The following is an 18,248-nucleotide window of genomic DNA, read 5'->3' on the forward strand; positions in this document are numbered from 1 at the left end:
GCTTGAACTTAAAGCCCTGTAATCCTTTCTACTCTCACTGCTGCAAATGCTTAATTTCAACACTACAGGTTTTTCACTAATTGGGACAAGTAGGCCTGCTCACTCATTTCTTCTATAAGTAGAATTACCTAGAAGTCATTGTTTAAAACAATGAAGATTTGCACTGTATCACAAATGATGTTTCAAATGCCTATGTTATCTGTACCACCAGTTGAGGAATACAAAACTAGTCCTACATCAACAAGCTGGTAAGTGAGACTGTTAAACCACTGACCTTTAAAACATTCTAAATAAAAAAAGATGGCTTATTCTAGATCATTCTCAGGACGTTATGAGGAAAATGGCATTGTTGTGGTGCAAAACTATACCAATGGAATAAAATAGATCTATCTTTAGGGGAATACTTAATTTCAGTATCTTTCAACTATTCATATAGCCAGTGGTATGGGTTTAGACATGAAGCAGATACTTCCTTGCCTCACGCCTGTTGAATGGCATATGTAAAGAGACCCCAAGCATTGTTACAATAAATATTTTTGACCAATGAAAGAGCTTACTTGGTCCAGCAGATCTTATCTAGCAACTCTTTCACTGTCATGTAGTCCCACTCTTCAGCAAGTGGTGCCTTCCATGGAGCATCACTGGGAATCTACATTTAGATAAATTAAAGAAGAAAGAAGAAGACAATTTTCCATTCAGTGAATTATTTGAACAATAGTAAATCTCTAACTCAAAGAAGAAAAAGTTTAAAATTTAATTTTTCTAAGTACCCCTAATAGTTTCTCAAATAGCATAAACCTCAATGCCTGTGTGCCTCAATGTTCCCACTCAGACCTGTAGCACTCAGTTTATAATAATGTTCCTTCATAATAAATATATTTTTCTTATATGAATATATCTACAATAAAATTTATTTGCTACATTGAACACAGCAATATATTAACAAAGATAAAACAATATTTGTAACAATGTATTGTAATAAGTTATATGAATATGGCATCTGCTTCTAGAATATTCTATTTAATATTTTTCAAATGCAATTGGTCATAGATAAAAACAACCATAGAAAGTGAACCCACAGGTAAGGGAAATTAAATTGATAACATAACAATAGTCACTCATAAATTCAATTCTTTAATTAGTATCAAAGAGCTGTTGCTAATCGTCTCAAAATCAGAAGAGATTTCAGTTAAACTTTCCATGTATTTATTGACTTGTGGGCTGCACATTTGGGTGTGCTAGAGAAAGAAACTTCTGTGTCGTGGAGTTTTTTTTTTTTTTTTTGTTTTTTTTTTTTCAGAGCTGGGGACCGAACCCAGGGCCTTTTGCTTCCTAGGCAAGCGCCCTACCCCTGAGCTAAATCCCCAACCCCGGAGTTTTTTAAATTAGAAAAATTATCCCAGGAAGGCTATTGGCTTCATACTTCTCTACTTGCTTATCAAGTGTATATAAATAACAATCTGCCATTTAGATACAGTCCCTCATTCTTTTAGAAGTTAGACATGAATTCACTCATTCATTTCACTGATATTCATTGATAAGATGTGCTGGACACTATACTATGCATGTGGGATTACTGATACATTGCACTTTTTTCTTCTTAGAATTAATGAAAACTACATATGTAGTCAAACAGCTTTAGGAAGTGTTACCTCTTAGCCCATCTCATCCATTGTTCTCCAGAGGTTGTTATAATCTAGGTAAGTGATTGGATTCCACACTGGTGGAATGGGCCCCCTGAAGGCAATGATTTTCCCTATGAGAAAAAAATATATTTAAAAGAAAACATTTATCACAGAGTAAATCTTGTTAGATCTGAAAAGTTGGCAATTTGTAAAGAGCAAAATCATATTAGCTACTGACACGTGACTGTCTGATATGTAACACACACTCAAGTCTTCTGGCAACTGTATCCATAGACTCCTGTTCAACTGTTTTGGCATAGACATCTACATTAAAATATTCTTTCATTCAAGTAAGTTTGGTGACAAGTTAAGCAGAGTAAAGAGGTTGTCTCTAAAATTGGGGTCCTTATCATATAAAATCTAAATCCAGTACAGAACAGAATAAGCAAAGGTATCTCTGTAGTCAACAATACTTGTGAACATCTTAGAATCAGAAGCCATTGGATAGACAGAGAATTAAAAATCACAATTATAATCACAAGTTAGAAGGAGCAAGAAACCACACGTGTAGTTATGTGAAGGAAGAGCCACAAAACAAGACCAGCCAAGCTCTTCCAAGGAGTCAGAAGTCTAGATATACACAGGAGTTTTCTGAAGTCATGGAAATTAAAGAGGACAAATGAAAAACTCCAGGTTTCTCTCAAAAGCATTCTGATACTAGCTAGGTCTCCTCACCAGAAAGAGAAACTTATTGACATAAAGAATTAGGAATACAGCCCCATAAAATATTAACAATAAGGCAACGTACAGTTCACACTTGGGAGTCCTAACTTGCTGAGGGCAGTTAAAAGATACATATATCAAACCTATTTTTAGGTCTATTTAAAAACCTTGGTCAGATGTTAGGCTGTGCAATATGGCAACATCTTTCAAGTGAATCAGAATAAGCTTCCCAGTAACTATGAGTCATTCAGCAAAGATTTGTCTTGTATTGCTTTTATAGTCAGGGCAACTGAGAAGCAAAATGAGAAGAGATTTTATGCTAATTCTTGTGACCACCTTGGTCTATTTTTTTCTCCATAGGCCACAAGAGTCAGAAAGACTGAGTTCTCAAGAAGAATGAGTCAGATAAAGAAAGAGAGGGTAGCTTAATGAGAGGAGGGTATTGTCATGGCCAAAGCCTACAGAGTAGGCTAGACACTTGGAAAAGAGACATGATTCAAATTCAGAGCAGTACGGTTAGTAGAATTCCCTCTTTTCCAAGTTCTAATTCTTTTTTCTTAAGTTACAGGGAGCACGAGATAATTATTTCAGAAAAGGAGACCCGCCCTCAAGTTTAACTCTTTAGCTTGACCTGGAAAAAGGAGGAAAGACAGGTTTTAGGCCAGAGTAGAGTTAACTGACAAACCATGACCTGCAGCTCAGAGGTCACCCAATGGCAGTAGCCTACTCCTCCTACATTCATCTTCTAAACAGGAAGCCTTGCAAGATGGGTGCTTCTCTGCAACACTTCCCTCCTTTGTCCAAGAACAACACCTTTGCACAGAATGTGGCATGTGGCAGTGAATGGAGGGGTGCTTGCAGGTCCATTACAGGACTCTGCTTGCTAAACTGCAACTCAGAGGCTCAGGTGAAATATAACTCAAGATAAGGTATGGGGCTCCCCAAACCACAAGACTTCTGCAAGGTAATAGTGGCAGAGACCAAGTGCCAAAGTGATCCTAATCTAAACATATTCTTATAAAGGGGTTTTATTCAGAATTATAAAGAGAAATAACAATCTGTACAAGCAAATTGGTGACCAAACAATATACCAAGAACACTAGAGTTTGAAGAGTACACGTGACTTTCTTATGCATGAATTTACTCATAGTCCTCAGTGACTTACATCTAAACAGATAATGATTTAGCTTTGCTAGATTCATAAAAGCAAGTATGCTTTTATTAGATGAGGGAAAGTTTCCAGTAAACACAGGAAAGAGCTATTGTTAGACCAATTAAAAAGTCACAAAGCTTTAAGCTTCAGGGAATAAGTAGGAGAGGGAGGAAATGGAAGTTTATAAAATCACACAACCAAAGGCCCTGCAAGAGGTTTGGACTTTAGCTTTGGCTATGGTATAAACAGTCCTACAATTGTTACTCTTTTGAACTCTATCCAAGGCAACCAGTTCTGAAGAAATCATGAAAGGACATCATAATAAGCCCCCAGCCCATGAAGTGCCTAGTTATAAAGTCTAATTCCAAATAGCATTTTTGTTTTGTCCTCACAATAGCCCCGTGATGCAGCACAGTAATCTTTCTTTCTATCATAGGTTAAGAAAATAACACATAGATAAGTTTAAATGACTACTTTGGAATATTACAAGTCGCACATTAAAACTACTAGATTTTGATTTAATTTATAGTAGCTATATAGGTCAACAGTATGTATGTATGTACATATGTGTTCTCATGAATGCCAATGTACATGTGTACTTGAGAATAGAGGATGGGAACACTCTGTCAATTGTCAGGAAATAATCATTAGCGCATATATATATATATATATATGACTAATATCAAAAGCACCATGATCAAAGTTAAATAAGTGTCCCAAAGTAAGCATGACATAGGGCGCTATGACACCAGAGGGAAGAGGACATTTGAGGTTTGAGAGAAAGTTACATTGTCCTCCCGGTTCCCCAGAGAGAACAGTGAAATGGACTTATGGGGAAATAGGTGGTAGGAGTTCATAAAAAACTCGAAGATCTTTCAAGCATACTTCAGGGAAGGTGGGGAATTGTGAGAAGGAAGACAGGGCTGAATAGAAAAGAGTATTAGCTATCTTTGATTTAAATATCACACACCTAAAACACACATATTCTCTCTCTCTCTCTCTCTCTCTCTCTTTTTCTCTCTCTCTCTCTTACACACACACGCGCGCACACACACACACACACACACACACACACACACACAAACACACACACACCACAGTATGCCATTGTAAAAATTCTAGATGACAAAGAAATTTATGAACACAAGAGTATACCTCTGTGGTAGAACAGTTTGTTTGTTTGTTTGTTTGTTTTTATTTATTCATACATACATACATACATACATACATACATACATTTATTTGGTGGTTGAAGTATAGACATTCAAGCAATTACTCTTTTGCCTGTTTTCAGCCAATTTTATATTTTAAACACATTCTGTATCATTTATTGAATCTTTTCAATCATACTTTTCTTGAGAATTAGATGATATCTCATGATGTATGAAGACCAACCATTGTCAACTAGGGTTGAAGGATCCCCTCTGGGTTCCTAAAATGGATGCAGTAGAATTGGGGGGGGGTCTCCATTTTCCAACCATACATCTACGTGAGGGAAAAGTTTCTTTATATATTTCATTCCAAACACCATGTTTCAATGCATTAAGTGTTAATGTAGATATGAACATCCAGCCACTGTCTATGGAGCTGGGTGTAAACAGGCTATGCAAAAAGTGTAAATAAATGCCATTCACCCATATCTTTTCATTTAAAAACATTTTATCAATTTTTCTCATACAATATAGTTTGAGAATATTGGGTAAATTCTGAAGGTCTGGATTTCTGGCATGAAGACATAAATTCAATTTTTATGGTAAACTTGATGAAAACAAGAAACAATTGGATCTTGATGTATTTTATTTTTGGAGCCTGTAAAAAGATTTGCCAGGCTAAAACCATCTGAGCCAGTCTTCTGGAACTTAATTACAAAACAGGCTTTTCCTTGGTGAATGTCAAAAAGCCCCAAGTCCTTTTTTTCCTCTTACCTTTGTACTGAAAGTGAAGGCCTCACCTTTATATGAGCTTCCTATGGCCTTCTTGTTCTTGATGCTTGATGCTGACAGTCACTGCCAGCAGAAATAGGTGGCCTCATTCTCCTTAGATCAAGTTCCTGAAGGATGACCTTTTTTCTCTTAGTATCTCACTTCCAATATACAAGGGAACCTTACCTTCCTGGCCAGGGGAGCCTTTGTCACTTATTTGTCTTTGTACAGTATGGCCACTTTTATACATATGAATTAGGTTTTACTTAGATCATATGCATTTGCAGAACCAATATTTCTTTACTTTTGATCTTTAGTTTTATGTTAAGAGAAATTTAATCTTTCTCACAGAGTAAAGGAGACCTGCAAGTTGTACTTAGAGAAACATTTTTCTTCCTCTATGGCATGCTGGCTTTGTGGCTCTCATTCATATTTATATACATTCAACATGGCATTTAGATTCTCTTTTGAGAGCATCAGCACAGGGGCCAGATGTGGTTTTGAAATCTGCCAACATCATCCCAGCTTATGAAAGGCCTGATATTGTTCATTTAGGGAGAGATGGGAAAAATTGAGTTGTAAAAAGCAGGTCAGGCCTTGTAGAAATAACTATGTAATAACTATGGCAATAGCTACCGCAGAGCTTCCTCTGCACTGGCCTCTTGGTTGTACTTTACCCAAGTTTTGTGTACATAATGACTCCATATCACAGGCAAAAGACTGCCCTTTTGAAATAGAGAAACTGAGTCAGATAGATGAAAAATGTATTGGCTGAATTTCTTATAACTAAGTGACAGCAAGATTTTAATTCACATATTCAAAGGCTAATGCCTCTGATCAGGAATTCACCAACCTCTTAATTATTTAGCACAACATGCTAATAGTTCTGATTAAATTGTGTAGTTTAATCTTCACGACGGGGCAGGGAGCATGTGAATACAATGTTCCATTTGGAGATCAGTTCCAAGGATGGCCTTGATAAAGTGTTCGTGGTTGTATGATTTCCATGTGGTAGGATCAGAATTTAACCTATAATTTTTGAGTTTTTCTTTTTCTGTGTCAGTGAATTTCCCTGAAGCATGGCTGAAATACAACAAACTTCTACAATAGTAATAGAGTTCAGGTGCTGGCTCTATGAGCAACATCTCAGCTGATTTACAGAAGGTCTTGGGATGCATTGATTCCAGTAAGCATTGATTCCAGTGATCACTTACAAGCCAGGCAGGAGCTAATGATCAGTTGAAAGACTGGCCAGATCATTTTTGCAGCTGTTTTCCTTTTCCAGCCAAAGTTCAGTCCAGTTCATTTTCAAATGGTTGTCACAACAACTTCTTTATTCATTCAACAAGCACTTCCCATGTACTTGGCAGTATTCTAGGCAACTGGATATACAGAAGATGGAAATCTCTCTTTTGACAAGTGTATATTTTAGTAGGTGTAAACAAAATAGATGAAGCAAAAGTACAATAAGAAAAGCATGTAGTTGATTGGAGAGGGAACAATGCTAAGCAGACAAAGAAAGTAGGGAGGATAAACAGGAAGTGCTAGCAGTTTGGAGTTGGGTGTGACTTTAAATAAGGTAGTCACAGAAGATGTTACTGAGGAGTTAACATGTGAGTGTTGAAATGGGGAATTATATGACCATAGTGAGGAAGAGTCTTCTATTCAGACATAGCCTCATAGCAGGTATCCTGAGATAGAAAAATGGATAGAATAATAGCAAGGCACGAAAAGGAGCTAGTCCTACTCTCTCCTTTCTTCTCCAACAGAAAGGTTCCCGTACTCTCGGGAACAAATCCTAAATCCTGAACATGATTTTCAAGGTGTTCAGAAGAAGGTGGTTGTTGAAAAAAAGTGGCTGCCTTTGTGCTTCATCAGGCATCTTGTCTGATCTTAGTGGGGCATATTCATGGCATCTTTCAGCCAACATTCTTTACCTTCTAATGTCCAGTGGGAAGTGTAGACAACTTTCCAGATCATAAGATTCAGTTTCATGAAGAAGCATCTAAAACTTATCTTGTTGTGCACAATAACCATTTGGAGTCTGGAAATTGTAGTACCTCTTTTCTGTCTACAGTCACTTAAGGAAATGAACCAATAATCTGTATTTTTGAATAGTGCTCCCACAAGAGTACAATAGATTCAATTGATGATTGGCAAACATTGAAGCACAGGGATGGGTGGGTGGAAGATGAATGATTGGTTGAGCAGTAATTCTGAAGAAGAGGAATTGTTTAGCATCTAAGGCAGCAGCATGATTGCTTTGTGAACGCAGTTAATTTCTCAGGGCTGGGAGTATGCCTCAGAGGAAAAGTACTTGCCTAGCATGTGGGAGTTCTTGGCTATGACCTTCACCACCAACTCCCAAATTTAATTTCCCCTGAAAGAGTAAATGTTTAATGTGGATGGCTGAACATTGTAACTCAAAATAACTTATCATTTGTCTTCTTTTCCTCCCATATCTGTTTTGAATGCACCTGCTGATAAAGGCAAGTCTGAATTCCACAGGAAGAAGTCTCCCAAATTAGATTGTTGACTTCAAAGAATATGACTGTGTTCCCAAGGAGACCCTGAATCCTTTTGATGCTTGAATCTGCCACTTTAAACCCTATCACATAGCAAACCACTAGGACAGACTGCAAATGCCAAGATGCTGTTTCCAATGCAGAATAATGTTCACAGCTACAAACCACCTCTCTGTGCTGACTTTTCACTCTTTCCGTTTGCACACACGTAAGACTTTGTTTGATGAAATGGTATAGGTATCTAAAATATTTCAATAAATACTATCCCTTTGCTTAGACCATGTAATTTTTAAAATACCCCTAATATATTAAGCAACATGAGTGTTCTAGCCCTGGATAATGTGCTTTTCAAAATACAGACAGATAATTAGCAGTGTTGGACTGTATAGGTGAAATCTTTGTTCAAATAAAAGGCCACACAATTACAATATCAAAAACCTTGCCTTGAAAAACCACACACACACACACACACACACACACACACACACACACACACACACACACTTAAAAGTAAATGCTTTAATGAAAAGAGTGCATTTCACAGAAAACCAAACCAATCATACTTCCTATTCAGATGACCATAAAATCTTCAGGGTACCTCAGTGTCTTTTCTGGTGACAATGTTACTCAATGTTTTCTCTTAAACTGTATTCTTTTAAAAACCTAATAGTATTACATCTTTTTAGATGGAGGAATAAAAGCATAAAAGCACAAATAACAAGGCAAGGTGACACTGAAGTTCATCGGTTCTCACCCCTTTCTGGGACAATGGCCCCACTGAAAATGTGTTTAAAGGCATGCATTTGCATCATCTTTCAAATGTGTCTTCAGTGGCTGGAGAAATGGATTAAGAACCCTGACGGCTCTTCAGGACCTGGGTGTTGTTCCCAGAACCACTGCAGGCAGCTCACAGAAAGTGTGTGTGACTCTAGCTGCAGGGTATCAGGCGCCAGGTTCCTCTGGCATCTGCAGGCATTTTTAGTCACATGCACATACCCACATGCAAACACACACATAGGCACACAATTTTAAAAAGTGATAATGACCAATAAGCACTTTTAATCATTTAGAGAAAGAATCTTGGAATTAAAATCTACATAATCTAAAAATTCTATTGAAGCATAAATAAACTTCAAAATTAAAATAATTTCTTTCATACACTTTTGTTTTAGTGAGGTGTGTGTGTGTGTGTGTGTGTGTGTGTGTGTGTGTGTGTGTCAGTGCCCATGTAGAGGACAGAAGACAACCTTTGGGAGTCAATTTTCTCTCATGCGAGTTGCGAGAATAGAATTTGGTTCCTCAGTCTTGGTAGCAAGCATCTTTACCCAATAAGCCACCTTGCTGGCCCTCAAGCATTTGTTAACATACCCGACTATCTACATTCACTTAAGTGCAATATTTAAAGAAAAGGTAAGTTTTAGTATCAGTAAAAGATTTTATAAAGTATCTCTTATAAATAACTTATGTAGAAGGAATTTTCAAACTGCTTATATTCTAATTTAATTAATAAACCTAATGTGGTTTCCCACAGGTGAAAAAACACAATAAAACACATACTTAAAAAGCTGTTATTAGAGTCATAAACTTGCAGACTCATACACACGTCTTATGGTTTAAATTTGTGGGTATATGGCAAAATTTTCTGATACATATATTATTTTAAGGCAGTAGAAAAGGAAAATATTCAAACAAAAGCATTAGCATCAAAAGGAGATTTAGCTTTCCCATAATCACCACAAATCTTTATTTTATTAGAATCAAACAGCAGAAGCTATTTGAAAAAGATTCATTTAGGGGTTTGGGCTGTGGGGCTCCGTGGAAGATCCCTTGTCTTGCAAGTGCAAAACCCTCAGTTTTATCACTAACTTTACAATATTTGGAAACTAATAACCTGTTTTGACTTATGCATACATTCCATCCAATGTCAGAGCACAGCTTGTGACAGGTCAGCATCCCAGCAAGTAACTGTAAATTTAGCATGCTTGATCAAGCTTTCTGAATCTCTGCATGATGTAGATGCCTTTAGAATCTGTATTATTTTGTTACTGAGGACAATTAACACAATAGCACATCTCTTAGCACAGTGGAATATACATAACAAATGTGTAAGTATTGACCAGCATCAACATCACTTTTCTTCTCAACTGCCATTTAGAGTATAAGCCCATTGGTTCAAGAAATATTAACTCTTCTTCTGCAACCTTAAATAAGTTACATATCTGATACTTTCTAGGAATCTCACTTATATTTTACAGATGATTTTGTAACATGTAATTTATCACACATTTCTCCAGAGCTGGAGTTGGATTAATGAGTTAATAGATGCAAAATACTTGGCGGGACATAGGTTACGTAACACATCCTACAAATTCCCTGTCTATACACATCTTGAGCCTTCCTGACTCTCTAGAAAAATTCTATCAATTGAACCTCCCTATGATTTGGAAGCAGATCATTCAGAGATTCCCAACTTTACACCACTGCTAACCATGCTGTTGATTACTGCTATGACCACATGCTCACCAAGTCCTCTTCAGAAGGGTAAGTGCTCACTCGGTAGCATTAAGTAGCAAGCTTTCTGTAAAATTTAGTCCCAAACTCTCATCTCCATTCTTTCAGCACAGCTCAGCTAGAGGAGAACAAATGCTCCCATTTCATAACCTAGCTGTGGCCTAACTGTGTTTGCAAGTACAGGGTGACAGGTGTCCTTGAAAGACATTTTCTGAATGTTTTTGATGTCCCTGAAATATATAGAGTAATGAGAAGATTGGTAAAAGTCTAGTACAATAAAGAAAAAAAGGAAGAAGTGGGGACAGATAGAAAAATGAGTTTTCTTCCAGCAGGATTTTGAGTTACCAGACTACCATTTTAAAGTGTGAGACTATGTGATGATCTTAAAGTGGAAAATGTGTATTCAAAGAGTACATTATCAACCAGAAATACTTCCTAGTGGGCTTATCTATGACATGAGATAAAATAATGAAGAAAATACCTGATATTTACAATCATTTGATATATTGTCCTATTTGATTTTCATGATGTAAACTAATCTTTCTGTATACACTTGGAGTTGAACCTTATAAGAAGAATTAAATTACATTTTCAGGGTCTATAATGAATCTACTAAAATCTGGGAAGTCTAAGAGTTCTGTGATACCACAGTTATATATCTTTACTCTTTAGAAAGATCCTATGAGAAAATTTTCATACAATTGTATATATCTAAGTACAGCATATATTTTCTTCTATACTGAATTATTCAGTGATCTCTAAAATCTGTCTTTAATTAAAATTAATATTGGTACAATGTTTCCAATCCATAACTTGTTTAGGAGAAATGTAGTTTTTCTTTTACAAGCACAAACCAAAATTCACCTGAGTCAGAAGATCCCCTAGGAAGCTTAATGACTGAAAATAATATCTACATGTCAAAGGACGCATCTGTAAAAGAAAGAAATGTCTGCTTGGCTCTTGCAGGATATTTGCTGCTATGACCATAAATTGCTAGTCTGGAAATTGTGTTGACTTAAGAAATTCACTTGTTGAGACAAGAAGAAAGGAACGGGACAGGTCCCGATTAAAAGTCATGCAGAGAAATTATGCAAAAAACTTGGAAATTATGCTATGTCTCATGGAGGGAAACTCTGGAGCAAAATAAAAAGATATCTCAGACATATCTTCTTATATGAAAATTATTTTCAAGAATATTAAAAATTACTAAAGGAGCATTTTTGATTGACATTCATGCTTTTAAAACACCACTGTTTCAAAGGAATAGTCACTACCAGGTCAGTTGGTGTTTGTATTTATCATGAATAACTATGGGGGATTAGTTCTAGAACTCTCATGGGTGCTGCCATCCTTACATGTTCAAATCCCTTATTCAAACGATTAATGCTTTCACACCAACTGACTGGGCTCTCCATTATCCAACTCTCATGACTGCGACCTCATATCAAAATGTGAGAACCTGTGCAAGCTCATAAGAAACAATTATGCTTTGTCAAAGATGAGAAGTTTGACATCAGCAGATGACAGCTGGCTTTTCATTTTCCTCTGTCTTGTTTTGCTTGAGAGTGGTCTTAGAAGCAAACAATTGTTTCTCTCCCTACTTTCTCTTGACTTCTTTTCTTTGGGGACACAGGCCTTTTATTGCTCACATAGATTTGTCACATGCCAGACTCCAGGCTTCAATATTGTCATTCATCTCCTCTGGCTGGAACATTTTTCTCCTAACAACCACTTTTTGTTCTCTTGCCACCTTCTTGAGGTTTGTTTGAAATGCTAACAACTTGGTGAGTGAGTCTTCTCTGATTTCCCTACTTAGTAGCACATTCCTCTCACACCTCCCCACATTCTCCAGTATCTGTTGCCTTATAATTAATATATAATCCACATATGTGTATGCGCACACATACACACACACTTGCTCATTACAGTTTTTTGATACACTATTTTATATATGTTTCTGGGCATTTATAAGACTTGGTTGAAAAATTCAAATCCTCATTAGAAATTAATTCTTGCCATGGGAAAATACCAAATATGAAGGCCAAAGTCTTTTGCATAATTCAGCAACTTGAGGCATAACTGAATTTTAACTCAAAAATACACTTGAAAAATCAATTCAAAGGCTTATTAAACTTAAGAGTTATCAAACTAAGAGGCAATTTAAAAAAATCTTCGGTTAAGCATGTGAGTATTGGGTACATTTACATTAAGAATGTAATTTATACCATTTTTATTATTTATAACATTTTTCTTTCAGAAGGGCTGGAATTAGAATGTAGAATCTTAAACATGCTAGACATATCACCAATCACATCACAATTTTTAGTGCCATCTAATAAATTTTCATGCTTTTTATTAGTTAACTGCATGCCTGTCTCAGTTAGCATGAAAGTTCCACGAGGACAGGGAAGTTTGATACGCTTTGTTGCCTGTGTATTTGCAATTTATTTGTAACTAAAACATACAAGATAGCAGCATCTACTTGTGAGATTTGAATAGCAACTGTGTACAAATGTTAAGCTGAAGAACCTTCCTAGTTTTTTGACCTCATAGTAGATGGACAAAATTTTTTTCTGTGACTTGAATGTTGTAGTTTTCACCAAAGAGATGTGCCTAATCGTGCTCTGAAAGGAACAGATTCACAGACAGAAAGACAGAGAGACATTTTTTTCTATTATTTGTGCAAGAAGCAATTTCTTAAAGCCTATTAAGAATTTTGTTCTGATGCACGTGCCACCTAAACACAATGCACATAATGACAGTATCAGTTGACATCTCGAAACATATGGACAAAACCTCAGAAAGCCTCATTCCTCAATGAACAGGTACAGTTGATGACTGCTAAAAGAGAGAAAATCAGTCTCTCCATGGATAAGACCTCTGATAACTTACCTAATTCCAAGTAATCAGAGCTAAACATAGATACATGGATAGAACACTAAATGGAATCCACAGGTTCTATTTATGAATACACTTGTGTATGTCCACACATGTAACACATATAAGAACAATAATTAAAGAAGAGTTCGTGAGGAGTCAGGGGATGGGGATATGGGAAGAGTTGGAGGAGAGTGCATGTGGAAATTATATGAATAAAACACCACTCCTATATGATATTCTGAAAAATAATGGAATAAATGTTATAGCAAACAAAATGTAAGGGGTGGTTAGATTGTTCAGTTGGTAAGGGGGCTTGCTTATTAAATCTGTTTGATTTCTAGAGAGAACTGACAGATAAAAAGAACTGACTTCAGAAACTCCCTCTTATCTCCACCTGCTTATTGATTTATGTGCACCCACAGATGCACACATCCACACACATAAATTAATATTTTTCAAAAAAGAAAGGAGAAAAATATAAGTGAATAGATACCCACAAGTATGAAAATAACTATATATTATATAAAAACATTTATAATATAATATGCAACACATTAATTTATTATATTAAATATTAAGCATATTATATTTAACAAAACAATGTGATATTTATGTTATACATGAATATAGATCTAATAAAATATATTATAATATATACTATTAGATACATTATTTATTTATTTGAATCTTACATACTGGAACTTGTGTCAGGAGAGAGAAGGTGAAACACAAATATGTATATAATATAAGTTCAAGCTTTTTGTATTTAATTTTATCTACTTTCATTTATGTGTATGTGCTCCACATATATGCAGTACCCAAAGAAGCCAGAAGAGGGCGATATATCCCGTGAAACCAGCAACATGAGTAGTTTTGAATTGAGAGAATCTAGGTCCTCTGTAAGAGAAGTAAGTGATATTTATTAATAGCTGAGACAATTCTCCAGGATCCTGCTTCAAGTTTTAAGAAATGTCATCTAATGGCAAAACAATAAAGCAAAACCAACATGTTAGTCACCTTTTGTACTGTGAAAAGTACAAGAAACTGTTTAAGGTGAAAAGATGATTTGGCTCACAGTTTCGGAATTTTTAGTCCATGATTGACTGACTCCACTGCTTCTGGGCCTGTGGTAAGGTGGAGCATAGTTGCAGAAGAAAACTGTTCATTCTATGTTGTCCGGGAAGCAGAAATGTGTACCCGGTGTGAATGGTGATCTGGGGACAAAGTTTATCTTTCTAGGGTACACCTCTAGAGAATTACTTCCTTCAGCTAGACTCCAATTCCTAAGTTTTTCACTACCTGAAAAAAATAGCATCATCAACTGAGAGCCAAGCCTTCAACTCTTCAGCACCTGAAGCTGTGGGGTATTTATTTATTTATTTATTTATTTATTTATTTATTTATTTATTTATTTTATATACACACACATAAATGCATATACGTATATGTTTATATGTACACATGTATATGTATACATATATTATGTACTCACATACGTGATGACTTGAGGATACAAAACTACCAGCTGGGATACTCTTAGGATGACTAGAATGCCTTTCAAGTGGAGGAAGTATGAAAGTATGTAAGTATGTTTAGGTAATCCATTGCTGCATAGAGAAATAGCCCCACAACTAACTGGCTCAGAAAGCTCAATTTAATTATGACCCACAGTTTCTGTGTGAGTTTACTGGGCACAGCTTGTGGTTGTTGCTTGTGAAGCTTTGTCAAATAGTGGTATGGCTAGACTCTTGAAATCTGGGCTCAGCTTGGACATACAAGATAATCTTAATTCTGATGCTAATACTATGATACAAAATACTGAAAGGCTGATTCAACTGGAATAGGTAATTGGGGTCCATATGTAGCCTCTCTAGCTTGGCAATGTCAGACTATTTGGATGTTTCCCATGATCTATGTAACTCAGGGCTCTAAGAGTGAATATTCTAGAGAGGTGAAACATGTCATTTTCCTAAGGCTGTGCCCAAATTGGAACAGAATCACTATTATCAAGTCCTTCTGGTCAAAGCAGTAGTAGAATCCTTCTAGATTCAAAGGGAATGGGACTTGGGACCCCCCATCTCTTTGTCCATTGGGAGCAAGACTGGCCAGCCACCTTTATTCAGTTTCAAAGTGCAAAATCCAGGAGACAGGAATAAACTTAGCATATAAAAGAGCAAAGTGAAGCTGGGTGTGGTGGCATACACATTTAATCTCAACGCTTGGTAAGATGAGGCGAGATATTATAAATATGGGACCACTAGAAGCTACATATCAAATTAAATGTCATCCTGGGCTATTTAGTAAAGCTCTGTGTTAAAAATGAGTAAATTGCAGCCAGGAATTTAGATCAGCAATTAAAAGCACATATTGATCTCTTATGGGAACAAGGGTTGTTTTTCAGCACCAACAAAGTAGTCTCTCATCTCCTTCTCCAGAACATCTTTCTGGATGCAGCCATCCTGCCCACCATTATGATAACAGACTAAACGTCTGAAATTGTAAGCTAGCCCCAATTAAGTAACAGTTTCCTTGGTCGTGGTCTTACTTCACAGATATGAGATCCTAACTAAGAGAGCATCCAACAGTCTTGTCTGGCTTCCACAAGCACCTGTACTCATATGCACATATGCATACTCATGCACACACATGCATGCACATAATTAAAATAAATATTAATCTTGAGCTGGGTGTGGTGGTGCATGTCTTTAATACAAGCCTTCAGGAAGCAGAGGCAGGTGCAGATCTATGGGTTTGAGGTTTGCATGAAGAGTTCCAGGACTGTATAGAGAAACTCAGTCTCGAAAAACAAATGCCTGCAACCTCACCCTCTAGATCAAAGCAAAAGAATTATGAGTTTGTAATCAGCCTTCACAACACTGCAAAATCCTGTTTAAAACATAATAGCAAGAATGGCTGGAATAGAGCCTAGTCAGGAAGTTGATAGGGGACTAACATTTTGGCGCTTTTAGGCTATGATAAAGATCAAATTTTATTCACTCAACTAATAACTTTCAGAATGATATAGTCAAGAAACTTTAGCTCTGTCCTGGATACATAGACAAGATGTCAACAGGACCCTGAGAAAAAAAAAACCTGGAACTAGTCAGGGAAAAAGATGAGATCCTCAAAATAGAAGCAGCATAGTTATTCTGACCTCAGAAGGAAGAGGCAGCTTAAAAGTAACCTGTTGTGTTTAGATGGACTCACATCCTTTCTAATTCAAAGATCAATGTCACTCATATCAGAGATGCATTCTTTAACAGCCAAATAACTCTTAAGTATATAGTTTTATCATCTCCCTGCTGTTGAAGAATGATGTATGCAAAACAGTGCCTCCTCCAACCTCCAACTATATGTTTATACTTTGTAATAGAAACATGAACATAATACAGTATATCCCACTTAAGATACATGTATATCCTATGTTTGTCTCATGTGACACAGAGAGTCAGAACTCTCACTGGAATTAGTAGCTTTAATACTTTGAAAGTTCCCTGGTTGGGTATGGAATGTGATGTTATGTGCTTAATATTGTGTATGTGTGTTTTCTGTTGCTATTACAAAACACCTCAGAGGTATTTTATGAAGAAAAAAGGTTAATTTATCTTACAGTTTTGAATAGTCAAGAATACTGTAGGAACATTTTTTCAGCTCTTCTGTGCCACCTCTCATGACCTCTGAAATGACCAGGGCACCAAGTAAGAGTGCATGTAAGGAGGGAGAAATCACAGGGAGAGAAAGGAAGGCAAAAAGTGTAGGGGTAGCCAGTTTGGGTTCATTATTTCTCTCTCTCTCTCTCTCTCTCTCTCTCTCTCTCTCTTATTATTATTATTATTCTCTCTCTCTCTCTCTGTCTCTCTGTCTCTCTTTGTGTGTGTGTGTATGTTTGCGTGTGTGTATGTGTGTGTGTGTGTGTGTGTGTGTGTGTGTGTGCATGTGCTCATGCCAGTGTCAAGTATGTGGAGATCAACTTGAAGAGATGGGCTCCCTCCTCCACCATGTTTTCCTTGGGAATAGAAATCAGGTTGTCAGGCTAGGCATTACAAATTGAACAATTTCTCTGGCCCCAGTCTTGCTCTCTTAGAGCAACCAGTACTCAAAGGACTGAGACAAGTTTCTCGAGAACTACTTTAAACTCTTCAAAGCGTAGCTTTCCTATAACTCAGGGATAAATCTCCTACTAGGCCTAATCCCTGAAAGGTCCCACCATCTCTTGACTCATGAAGCCTTAGTGAACAGGCACCCTAAGCTCTATAATATCCTTGTTGAATCCTTTTCTATGACTTACCTAAGCTTCGGAGATCTGCACTAGGGCATATAAATGCCTATGTTTCAACACCCTCATTTGATAGGATAGTTGATGCTAACCATGGTACCTTTAAATATTTAAGGCACATACAATGCTTAGAATAATGAATTGCAAATAGCAGGATCTCAAATATGTCAGTCACTTCATTTATTATGGTCAATTCTGAACAGAAGCTTCAACGACTGTTAAGTATACACTTGCTTTTATGCAGTAGCCTATGTTATAGGTAGTTAGGCATTGTGGGGTTTTTTTCCTAGTTTGTACATGGTAAGAAGGTGTCTTGAGCATCTGCCCTTAACATTTGCCAACTTGAAAAGGAGGAAACAGTAAAGGTCAGTAGTACAGAGATCTATGCTCCTCCACAGCATTTTCACAATTGTTCACACAGCACACATACTGAAGCAAGAAATGGGTGACAAGGGCCCCCACCTTCTGTACTCTTTACTTATTAGCCTCTCTTAAGGTCGTATTGAAGACAATCACCACAGACAGCATTTTGGTCCTACTCTGTTTTCTCTTGAGTTAGTCACAGTCAGGCACACACTATCACATACATTAAAATAGTGACCCCATGTGAAAGCTATGAATGCTCTCCATAAA

The 18,248-nt window shown here is 36.7% G+C and overlaps 1 protein-coding gene across 1 annotated transcript in view; it reads right to left on the reverse strand.

The window, feature by feature from the left end:
* Window positions 1-18,248, reverse strand: part of Maob (monoamine oxidase B) — a 104,701-nt gene that overhangs the window by 29,870 nt on the left and 56,583 nt on the right. The window contains 2 exon segments of the mRNA XM_032890243.1: window positions 558-649; window positions 1,653-1,756. Coding sequence (XP_032746134.1) covers window positions 558-649; window positions 1,653-1,756 — 196 coding nt within the window.

This window comes from Rattus rattus, chromosome X (genome assembly GCF_011064425.1).
Source record: "Rattus rattus isolate New Zealand chromosome X, Rrattus_CSIRO_v1, whole genome shotgun sequence".
NCBI lineage: Eukaryota > Metazoa > Chordata > Mammalia > Rodentia > Muridae > Rattus > Rattus rattus.